The sequence below is a fragment of the Stylophora pistillata genome, chromosome 9, assembly GCF_964205215.1.
Source record: "Stylophora pistillata chromosome 9, jaStyPist1.2, whole genome shotgun sequence".
NCBI classification, from domain to species: domain Eukaryota; kingdom Metazoa; phylum Cnidaria; class Anthozoa; order Scleractinia; family Pocilloporidae; genus Stylophora; species Stylophora pistillata.
Window position 1 is genome coordinate 21,367,208 of NC_142527.1, and position 12,650 is coordinate 21,379,857.

General features: G+C 39.8%; 1 protein-coding gene across 1 annotated transcript; it reads left to right on the forward strand.

Annotated features, from left to right (window-relative positions):
- Positions 1-1,342: 1,342 nt before the first annotated feature.
- On the forward strand, positions 1,343-12,279 carry LOC111327362 (uncharacterized; the record flags this gene model as incomplete). The annotated part of the gene is made up of 5 exons (XM_088734492.1): positions 1,343-1,970; positions 4,387-4,623; positions 4,803-4,910; positions 7,751-7,825; positions 9,016-12,279. Coding segments are annotated over 5 exons (3,960 nt in total), but the record flags the coding sequence as incomplete, so codon positions are not given.
- Positions 12,280-12,650: the final 371 nt, after the last annotated feature.

Below are 12,650 nucleotides of genomic sequence, written 5' to 3' on the forward strand. Positions count from 1 at the left end.
ATTACAAATCCATTAATGTTTTACAATGATGCAATGTGGAGTTTGGTGCAATTATGAAATTGTTCAATTGTTATGAAGTCTACTCTTAGGTACTCTTAGCTCTTTGGGAAAGCTAAGAGAGATTGTTCTTGTAATTTGAGTGTTGTTATCAAGATGTTAATGCAGCAATACTCTCTTTTGTCATTCTAGTAAAATTTCTTCGCAGTTTGCATCAGAGCAGACATATTGTGGACTACTTATAGTGCTAGAGGTTCCTATCGCACTTCAGAGATGCAGTGGCCAGATTATTCTTCTTTCAAAGTTGCCAAAGGGGCTAGTTCACAAAAACTCTTACAGACAGACCCTCCTTTTGCATTGCACTTCAGGATTTGATCCTTGAAAGGCTTTGTTGTATTTTCCATATAGCTCTCCTTCCTTTGCCTGACCTTTTCACTCCTTTTTTTGTGTTATTTCTTGTTGTTTGAAGCATCTTCCATTTCAATATCTGTATTTTACACTTCACCTTCTTGATGTCCTACTGTAACTCCTCAAAAGTTATGTCGGCTCTTTCTATTCTGGCAGGGATCATGGTCAACGGACAAAACAGTGCCAAATGACTTGCTTAAATATGATTGGATAACAGCCTTCACAGGCTTGAAGTGGAACCACAATTATGTCAACAAACAGAAACACCCAGAAAAATTTCAAGACGCTTTTCCTTGTATAGTGGTTTAGCTTCAGTTATGATATTGAAGAGTTTATTCTTGGCTAATTTCAGTGAATTTCTGTTGGAATTAGAGATAATGTCAGAAATATAATGAACCCAGAAAGTGTCCATGATTTTTGTTTTTCCTTTTCTTTGAGATAATGTGCCTACGTTGAAAAACTTACTGGAAAGTACTACTTTAAAGTTAAAAGTTTATTTAATAGATAGTGTTAAAATTCATGTACAAATCCCAGATAAGCATTTTTGTTCAATATATGCAGATCATATTTAGATCAGAAACAAAGGAGTTTATTTTAAGAAATGCATTGTTAAATAAATGGTCAAAATTATAAATTAAAATGAATCAAATATCTGGAATCAGTGTTAATTAAGCTTCAAGAAAAAATGTATCTTGTATAGGAATAGGGCAAATAATTTTCACACCATTTCATTTGAATGAAGAACATTATTTTCCTTCTGTGATACCTTGAGATCAGATCAGCTAAATGATGGCTAAGGTTTTTCAAAGGGGTTTGATGACATCTATGATACATTGTGGTGGACCCTACAAACTTCCACTGCATGAGTCAAGATCCTGGCAGTATGTAATACGTACTTTAAAGTGCTACAATCTTGTATTAATAATTTCAAATCTCTTTGTTTTGGAACTCAAGGCCAAGCCACTTTTGTCTGACTGATGATCAGAAACGATGGCTTGTGGCAGGAATTACACTCAACAAGGTCCTTGTACCTCAGATACGCCCATTTGTGGAGCAGGAGGTTGAAAAGGAGTACAACACACTTAAGAGCAGTCACACCATTCATAAACAGACCAGACCTCATTATCTCAAAGCATGGCCAACTACTTCTAAAGAATTTCTTAAATATGAAAACATCAATGGCAATGATGGCCTTCCTAGGGTGAAGATACACGGGAAATATGTGTATGACTACAACTCCTTCAACTACCAAGTTACATCTCATGTTGACTTTGCAAGGCTGTTTGTGCAAAACTTCATGGCTAAGTTCACTGCATTTGATGACCACTGTGATGCCTCAGCTGTATTACAGTTGCTTCTTCGCATTCCAACATTCTCTTCAGCTGTGCAAACTGCAGCAGATAAAGTCAGAACGACAAGGAATGATTGGGCCCACTGTGTTTTCAGCAAGTGTGATCAGCCCAATATTTCAAGGAGCTTTTCTGACATGGAACAACTGGTGAAGAACTTGGCACTATCAGGTGCTGGGAAAATACTTGGAGAACTTAAAGACTGGGAAACTAAAGGTAATTACAAAATATTTTCAATTTACTGGAACCATACTTTTTGCTATATCTTACTAGGCTAGGTATGAAAGTCAGAGAAGTTTACGCAAGGAGAAGGAAAATTTGATGAAAGACCAGCAAGTTTTACACATACATGTGAAATTATCTTCTAATCTGAAAACTAATTTTCCTGTAAATTTCTTCTTACTTGTTTTCTATGAATTTGGTCTATTTTAGTAGGCTACTTGGTACAGAAGAATAGTTTCTTTTTGAATGAGGCACTTCCAGTCTCTCCATGTGCTTGCTGTTCTTTTTATGTTTGTCCTATTGCTGCACTCTTGATAAATGCTCTACACTTTTGAGGAACGACAAGGCCATTCTTTAGTCTTTGAGGACCAGTGATTTCTACAACAGTTATTGAAGTTATTGGAAACCTTTTAAGGAAACAGTTGATAATCATAATAAGCACCTCCCTCAATTAAGTGTCCCTCCTTTTGGGCAAAATTTTAAATAAGCACACTGGTGCTTCTTTAAGATACCAGTTCATATTTGAATATCCATACTATGTACCGGTATATACAATTACGGTTTATCAGTACTAAAAATGTTTGTGCCTCACTGGAAATTGGGCTGATGTGGAATGAGGAGTGGGGCTTTCCTAAGGTTCTTTAAATAGGATTTTAGAACACTCTCCCCATCCCCCTCTCCCAAGGTCTATAAAATACCTCTGTCAGCTTCCACCTAACATGAAGTGTGGTTTGGCACCATAATGGTCAAAGGTGAAATTAAAGAATGATAAATTTAAATGATAGAGATAAATTTGTGAGAGCTTGTCCGTACTGGTCAACTGAAATGCAGTTTATTTTGTGCCCAATTATGCCCACCTATGCCCTATCAGATATGATTACATATATTTGAGTTCTCATATATGGATTTTGTCGGTGCAAATATACTATTTCTCTAAATGGTGCGTCAACCAGCTGTTCTGAGAAAAATAAACTCAGTCATCAAAATAATCGTTGTAATGGCCATATTTGTCTCCACAGTACATCTGCAAAAATGGCAGAACTGTCCAAATGAGAAATGCTAAACTTAAGATGTTTACACCTAAAAATTTCCAACTTTTTGTTTTTGAGCTTTTACCTTTACAAGACAATGATCATGTTTACCTTGAATATAAACTGTACTTTTCGTAGACTCAAGCCACAGCAGGGTTAGCTTGACAAGCTCTGCTCGCAATGGAGAATTTTGGGTTAAGAAATATCATGAGAAAATGGTTAAGAAGATTTTAATGATCTAGATAGAATGAAGAATCGTCGGTGTGACTTAGACTTCCACACCATGTTGTGTTGAGATTGAAGATTCTTAGAAGGAGACAGAACATAACAAAGTGTACTTATAAATGGTCGTATTGTGATCTGCCTACAGTTTTGGTGGCAAAAGAGTGGCTGAAAATGTATATTATTACACAGTAGTATTACCATGAAAAATCTGATTGGTCGAGAGCATTCAATCAATTTGCAATAACGTGTGAAGTTGACATGAGAAATGCAATATCTGCAGCGGATATTACAGTTATCATGTCGAGTTCAAAGCCAGCCTAGTTTTCAAGGCCCTCGTCCGTGTAGTGTCCTTGCAAACTCAGAGAGAATCAGATAAGTGTCTTCTGTAGTAGAAGACTCATAATTGCTCAGTAACGCACTATATCGGGGTACTGCCGTCTCACTTTACGGCGTTTAGTTCTGTTCAAGTTTAAGTTTAATAATACTGGAGAATAAAGAATATTCTCCTTTATTAAACACAGCATTAATTAAGAAGTAAAATTTAAATGCGGTCCAAAACTAACCTAATTAAATTGCATACTAAAATTGACACCTAAAATTAAGAAGTTAATTGTTGGGCTGTGAAGGAAAAATTGAAATTGGGGTAGTGAAATGTGTTGAGCAGTTAGTGTCAAAATTCATTGTCCCCGTTACAAATTCTTTGGATACTACCACAGATAAAATTCCAAATTGATGATTTTCCGGATTGCAATTCTTTCGTGTGTGTCCAGCTGCCCACCTTTCGTACATTTTATTAAGAATTAAACATATTTTATTTGGCAATTGACTTTCGTAACTTGCAAGGTTTCCATTCAAGAGATCACCACAGCTAAGAGCGTTCTATATAAAAACAAAAATTCACTCTCAGCGGTTTCTCTTCCTCAGCGTTCTATTTAACTCTTTACATAGTCTACAGTAAACAGCAGAGTTAGATGCTGCATCGTTAGGTAGATCCTCACACTTCAGGTTCTCTATGAAGCAACAAAACAAAACCAAACAAAATAAAAGAGAAGCTTTAAGGGGCTCGAAAACCACTTTTCCAACTAGTTTTCACTGATGGGTTTGAATGTTGACTGATTGAATGGGTCCTATTCACTTTTTACTTATTTCACCAGGAACAGCTCTTTTCCAGAATTCTCCTATAGATCCAGATCTGTTACAACTGTTTCAGCAGGAGCTTAACTTTCTTAAAGTTTCTGTGGACACCATGTGTGTGGAAAATGAAGAAGACAAGACTAAGATCAAGAATGAGCTACGAACCATTGAAGCAAGTCTGGAGGAGATGAAAAAACGGGTGGAGAACTTGGAGTTTGATGTTGAAGTTGTTAAGGGCAGATTGGATGATTTCGAAGGTACGTTGTTTTTTTTTTCTTTTTTTTTTTTTTGTCAGTACGTTGAAAATTTGTGGACAATTGCTTTGTTTAAAGTGTTTTGACAAAAATTAAATTTGTTGGTGTTATTCAGTTTATTTTAAAGATACGTTTACTTTATTTTGTTTCCTTTGGAGATTGTATCTCGCTTTATTTCGTAGGACCCGTGCTTGAGAGGCTTGAGAACAATCAGCAGAACACAGATAGTCGCGTTGACCTTGTTGAAGGTAGCATGACTGTTGTTAAAGGCGAAGTGCTTCACCTGCAAGGTACTCATACGCGAAGGACCATGTAGGAATATAATAATCTATTGACCCTTACAATACCTAAAAAGGGTTTTCAGTGATGAGACGGATCCAATGTAGTTATACATCTTTATTCGTATGCAAAGGGCTTCTTCAGGAAGAACTCCCTCCACCTCTATCACGAACATTTGGAGTAGTACAAAATATCTCTTTGCAAAGAGCTGGTTTGCTCAAAAACTAAGTTTCAAACTCCCTCTGCTGTCTGCTCGTCTTTCGATTAGGTGATTATTTCAAGAAGGTAACTGTTGACCAGGCGAACTTAAAAGCAAGCGGCTCGCTTAAAATGAGACACTTGCTAGCTCGCGTCTGTGTAATTCACCTTCATCGCAATAGCGTTAATTTGTGTGGTAACGTTCATCTGAGCTCCCGACGAACTAAAAAATCCCCTAACCAGCGCCCCTTTTCTAACGAATACCGCTTCCCTGGGAACAATCAAATGCCGCCAGGATATATTGTTTTCCTGAGGCCTGGACCGCATTTTGGTTGAATGCCATTTCGCGAGAAAATCATGCCAGATCCTGAATGTACTGTCTCACAGAAACTGTTTATATTCGAGAGTTTTTCGCAAGGAAGGTTCCACTTTGTTTACTTTGTTTCAATGGGAGCTCGGCAAGAGTTGCCTTGGCCCAGAAACAAGAACGGTTTGAACAACTAGCGATGCATTTTTAGCGCCTCTGTTTTGTCCATCAATCACAACTCCGTTACACGTATTACCTTTGTTCACGCCAAAACAAAAGTGACGAATCGTGTGTGAACACTTTTGCAGGTCGTTATCGGTTACGTAACTTTCTGCAGTAAGATGGCTCCGTTATCGCCACAGCGGAGCTCTAAAAACTTTCAGAGAAAATTAACGACGGAAAGTTTGATACAGTATACCAATAAATTCATAGCGCTGGTTAAGATAAAGATTTTAAATTGATTTTAAAGTATGTGGCTTTTATTCAGGATAGTGATACAATTTTGCGTAATTTAAGGGAAGGTACGTTTTTTATTGGGGAAGGGGTGGGCCGGGGTATTTTAGAAATTTTTTTGCCAAAAAAGTGGTGGCCCTCCCACTTTCCAGATTGGATTAATGCATGACCCTTCTTAAATGCCTAAAAAAAAGGGTCTGACCTCCTCCCACCTCCTCCAAGACAAAAACAACCGGAAGTGAAAATAACTGACCAGAAGTGTTGCTCACATAACCGTGTCTGCGCACAAAGCAGTTAATTGCGTGGCGTTGTACGGTGAAAAATTGAAAATGGGCAAGGATGTGCGAGGAATAGAAAGAGGGAAATGCGCTTGTGGAGAATGCCAGGATTTCATGAGGTCAGATGGAGCAACTTGTGGCTGTTGTGGCTGTTTGCCGACTCGCCATTCTAAAAAGGATGCCCGCTACTCCTCTGACTCTGTTGGTAGCACATCAGTGCGGGAACAAGTAAAAGTACAAGTCCAGAGAAGTGGAAAGGTGAAGATCTGGGGTGGTTCCCGAACCCCAAGGGCGAATATACTGAGTTCTCAAATAGCATTTTGTGAGAAAGGTGAGCTTTATATTGAGTATAGGGGAATGTCTTGTAAGGAGAGAAGTGGCAAACTATGTAAATTTTGCGAGAAGAATGAGACTACCAGCGCTCCACTTCCAACTCGACGACCATATCCCGACTATGGCAAACTACCAAACTTCCATTATATCTCTTGGAGTGCAACTCCCACCGATGGCCGTGAGCCGGATGACTTCCAGCGTCGAGCTCAGATTAAGCGATTGTTTGAGGAAAGTGAACTAGTCAGTGGGGACAGTGAGGCTATTAGAAGGTTTTCAGATAAATACATTGTCCCCGAAAAGCTTGTAGCGGAGTATGTTGAGCACCTTGCCCAGATAAAAATGCGCAAGGAGAAGAAGAAAGAGGAGACTGAAACTAGAGCGAATGGAACGGCTGAACCGGGAGTACAATGACATTGACTGGGTTGGACTGTACAACTCCGATAAGCTGTCGTCATTGAGGGTGGACGAACTATCCTTGTACTTTTCCCATCACAAGATCACCTTCAACGGGAAGAAAGCGGAAAAAGTCGCAATGATAAAAGCGCACATTGGTAGCTTGCTGTACAATTTAATGGGGCGTCAACTACCTCGGAAGCCCCCACTCAGAAATGTACAGCAACAAGTGACCTCGTCACTTTCCGAGATGGAAACTGACTCGCGAAGTGATGTGGTAGATCGAGTTGTCGGTTCAAGCCCGAGTAGCTCAAGCAAAGAATCGTCACCGGACACTAATTTTATACCAGAGCCCCCGCGCAGAAACATTACCGACGTAAAAATATGGACGAAAGCGGGCACGGGTCAAGAGAGACAATTACGTTAGTTGGGACAAGATAGTTTTTTGACATAATATTTCGACATCTGTTTGAAATGATGTAGATTGATTTAGACTGGCAGCTTTTCTTGTATATATAAGTTTTCGGTTTCTGTACACTTCGCGTGTTTGGTAACAAATGATTAAAAGTCAACTAACCGACATGGAGTAGTTTTTTCCTTGCCCAATAAAAAAAGCTATCACCCTCCCCCGGCTGCGTATCAAACAGGTTTGACCCTCCCCAATTTGTAAAATATTTACTAATGACCATCCCCTCCGAAGCCCCGCCCCCCCGATGAAAAACGTACCTCCCTTATACCGTGTACACTGTTTTTTTTTTTTTTCACTTCGTTATAAAACAAACAGGTCGTATGTTTTGGTATACTCCATATAGCAACATAACATAGAGACTTTGGCTGGAACAAAAGAATTCTCGAAAAATCTAATTTTGTTGTGGTTTCTGTCCCACAGAACAAGTACAAGACCTGGTAAAATCTAAAGGCTCAGACTTAACGATTGCATGCGCTGAAAGTCCCAAACCAGCTGGTAAGTTGCATCAAACAACTTTCTGTGGAGGAGCATCTAACCTTACTCCTGTTTTCTTGAGCCCCTGCCAGTTTACCTAAATATTTCGTCAAGCTTCTCTTGATGAACTAAATGATGTGAGTAGAAGTGTATTTTTTTAATAAAATGTAGATGTGATCAAAGCTTATTCCCATAACTTTAAAACAGTTCTAGAATGAGAGTGGCTATCGCCAATCCGGATGGAACATAATACTCGTATCTCTGCTCCGGAAAATACGGGATTGGAAGCACAACAGTTTACCAATAACTGATATTGATAGCCGAACTTTGTAACGTATATATTGCTCAGCGTTTTACACCGAAAAACGTTCTTGGGTTGAGTTGAGTTGTCAATGTATCCTTGACGGTCTCGGGGTAAACAAAGCTCACGGTTTCCTTCAAGTGCCTTGGGAACAGATTGTTTACTTAATTTAGTGACCTTCCTCTCGTCACTGCCTTTTACACGATTGAAATGCTGACGACGCCACTGCATTCTTCGCTAAGCTTTTCATTTGAAATCGAGCTTTCGTCTGACTTAGCATATATTGTGAACTATCTTCCTTTCACTGAATTGTAGTCAACTGAAGATTAATACCTACTGGTACGAATCAAGAGTTGAAAACTGCAGATCTCTTTTTTTGCATACCCATAATACGTTGGTGCTCAATCTAAATCTGCGCTCTCAGAGAAGGTGCTAATAAGCTCACTTGGAAATTCTACTAAGGTACAGTGCTTAGAAACGGTAGATCTTTCCTCTCTTTGCTTTTATCAAGTTTTGTAATGCTACGATGTTGTCTTGTTTTCGACAACTACGCGTGCGTTTTAGCAAAATCGTCATCAGTCTTGCTTACAGTGGCACAAATGGTCAGGCACCAGATTATCTGTTCATATTTATCTTTTTGTTTTATTGTAATAGAGGATCTCATTTGACTGACTTACGCTGAACAGCATGTATTATGTTTAAATACTTCTTTTTCTATGCAATGAACGAATTACTTTTCAAACAGACTGATTTCCCTTGCAATTCGCTCAGGTCTTATTTGTTTTTTCGGTATGGCAAAGACGATCGTAGACTTGTCTTATAGGAGAGGGTTTAAGTGGGGGCTTACAATGATGGGGTTATGTGACGAGTTTATTCGCTGTTTAGCTCATGATGTTAATCTACTTTGTAGAAAACCCAGGCAACTTTGTAGAGCTGATCAGACGAGATTACAAAAACGCCGTATTGTGTCCGTTCCCCTGGTGCGAGGAAGATTTGCAAATGGAACTTTCAGAGATCTTTACTAAACTGCAGATAGTTAGTAGGAAGAAAGAAAGGGCGAGGTTAACAGAGGATATTGTACAAATGACGGGTGTCTTCAATCCGCACCAACAATGTGAAAAGCCAAGAGTGGTATTGATCGAGGCACCACCAGGAATGGGAAAAACCACTTACTGCCAGAAGCTTGCTTATGATTGGTCAGTAAGGGACATTTCACTTGAAGCTTCTTTTCCTAAAGTGGACATGCTTCTTCGACTGAATTGTCGTGATATGAAAACTAATAACATCGAGGATTCCATTGATGATCAGTTACTACCACATGATGCAGATGAGCAGGAGAAAAAGAATTTCTTTCATTTCATTCGCCGCAATCAATCCAGAATTTTACTAGTTCTTGACGGACTGGACGAACTACCTCAAGATCTTTTTGAGGGATTGTTGCCTTTGATCAGAGGAAGAGTCTTTGCTAATATTTACCTTCTATTAACAGCCCGACACGAAGCAGGAATGAAAGTGCGGAAGTACTGTGACACAATCCTTGAGATTGTTGGTTTCACCAGCAAAGATGCCGAGAGTTACATCATGAAGTATTTTAACAATCACGTCGATCCAAGAATTGCTTTGAGATTGATGGGCAGTCTACATACATACCCAAAGCTGCGTGAATTATCTGCAAATCCTCTTAATACAGCGCTGTTGTGTCTTGTTTATGAAGATTTGCACGGAAAACTTCCCCATAACAGAACCGTGCTGTATCGTGAACTTGTCTCTTGTGTTCTAAGGAGGTATTTTTCAAGTATGCAAATCTTTTTGGACGACAAAAGTCTAAACGAAGAATGTTCAGATGACCTGAATCAGTTGGGCAAGTTCGCTCTTGATGCTCTGCTAATGGATCAATTAACCTTCACTCCAGGGGAGTTGCAAAGTCAGGCACCTAGTTTCCTCAGATTCGGTTTTCTTTCTCGTGTAGCTAGTGCAAGTAAAATGAAACCCAAGGCAACGTATGCGTTTACCCACAAGACCTTTCAGGAGTATTTTGCTGCATTGCACCTGGCCCAGGAATTGGCAACTGGTGAAAATGACAAGGTCGCGCTGCTTGCTCAGCTTAGTCCTGTTGGTAAGTACTGGCAGGTGTGGGAGTTCGTCATAACAATTGCTGCAACCAAAAGTGATGATCTTGGTGCTTTGGTGGTGTCGAGACTCTGTGCTTGCTATCAGCAGGAAAAACCCGAAAGATTCTTGCTCGATTTTTCAAAGGAGCTGGATTGTAATTTTAGCCATGACGATTCCTGGGACAACAATGAAGAGGACATTGTTGGCATGGGAAGCCATAACTATGAAGAGGACTGCAGCTCTGAAAGTCATCAAGATGATGACAATGTTGATAGCCACAATACTCTTAGCGACGATGGAAGCGATCACCGTTTTGACGGTGTAATTGCTAACCGCGTTTGTGAAGATACTCCACATGATTGGGTTGAATGTTCGCAAGCAAGATGGCTATTTCAATATAAATCTGGGGTACCTTTATTTGAACTTATAATTCATACCATTGCTCAGTGTGAAACTTCTGAAAGTGAACTCAGTCGTAGGCAGATTAAAATGGCAGCTACTCTAGCGCGCTGTCTTCCTTTGGAGAAAATGGCAGTTGGCACAATAGGTTGGATCACGCTCACCCCACAATGTATCCCAGTGTTGTTGGAATATCTGAAAGGCAATAGCCAACTGAAAGAATTCGGTTGTTACGAGAGTTGTTGCTACGAGTTAAGTTCCGATGCAATTGAATATGTGCTCCAATCATGTAATGAGCTCAAGCGCTTGTATTTGTTCAACGATTTAAGTAACTCTGAACTTACATCGGCCCTTCAGAGAAATCGTACGGTAACTCATCTAAAGCTGACCAGTATTGGAACCTGCCTAAATGGAGCTGAAGCACTTGGCGGAATTCTACAATCAAATCACACTTTGACCCATTTGTGTTTGGCTGACAATTATCTAACTCATGTTGAAGCAGAAGCTTTAGCACAAGGTCTCCCTTCCAACAGTGTGCTAGTGTATTTAGACTTAAGCGGAAACGCTATTGGTGATCAAGGAGCGGTTGCACTTTTCGCAGCATTGGAGTCGAATCGAATGCTAGAATACCTTGACGTAAGTTTTCAAAATCAAAGTTTATCGAGGCCTGATCACATGGAATCTGAGTTTCTAGGTGATGCAGGTACTAAGGCTTTGGCGCGTGCTCTCCGATTCAACAAGTCGTTGACGTACTTAGATCTTCAAGCAAATATATTTAGTGACTCAGCTTCGGAAGAACTGGGAGAAGCTCTTCAATTGAACTCCTCTCTGACACATTTGTATTTGAGGAATTGTAGGAGCTCGGGCGCATTTCGACTCGGTGATACAGCTACAACAGCTTTTTCAAAGGTTCTGCAGTCACATCTCACCCATTTGACTCGTTTAGATCTACACGATACCTCTATGAGTTCATTGTGTGCAGTAACCCTGGCAGAGGCTCTCCAAACTAATCGCACTCTTGAGCGTTTGGATTTGAGTGACAACGAGATTGAATGTGGAGGCGCCAGAGCCCTAGCACAAGCATTGAAATCGAATCAAGGTTTGCAATTTCTACAGCTGAGAAAGAACAAAATCGGTGATACAGGGGCAAAAGTGTTTGTGGACGCCCTACAGTGCAACGAGACTTTGATCCAGTTAGACTTGATAGGAAATCCGATAACTACGTCAGGAGTTGAAAGGCTTGAAGCAGAGTTTAAAGTTCATCAGGGGGAGAATGGCTTTTGTTTGGTGAGAAGGACAAAACCTGATTAAGGCGTTTCCATAGATTGATAAACAAAACACTCCAGAGAAAGTATTCAATTAATCATCGTAAGCATTGCTTCCAGGAAAGCTACGATTTTTACACTTTCATCGCACAACTGTATATAGTACTGATATCACGCACGATCAGACAGGTCAATACAGTTTTTAAGCCTCACACTCCTGCACAGGTGATGGGGAACCTGACCACTGTTCCAGGAAGTAGCATTTTCAGATTTCGGTTCTGCTTTTTTGTAATTGAAATTAAAGACACGCAGTTTAACTGCATGGTCGGGCCGTGCGTTTTGCGTTTGATTTGAACTTGATTAGTGAACTAGAAAATTAAACGTTCTTCGTGAACTAACTCGTTGTGCTTGAATTGATTTATTATGGCCACAGCCCCCTGACCCAGTGTTTCCTGGTGCTACTTATTATTTGTTTTGGAGGGTCTTAGTACTTCGACATTTGCACTCGATCAGCAGTTAAGTTCTCTCCTGTGATCTCTGGTTCGTAGCCACTAGCACATTACGTTTTCAGCTCTTACCGTGACAACACGAAAGACAGCATAGGGCGATAAATATCTGGATGGCGCGCTATTCAAAAAAAAAAACAATTCCTTGCGAAAATATCTTAATAGGAGTGACGCATTATGAAATTTATTTCATTTCTTTTTGTTTGAAGAGACGTATTTTTCCGTTAAGTCAGCGAATTATCCGAAAGCCTAATCTTTTCAGT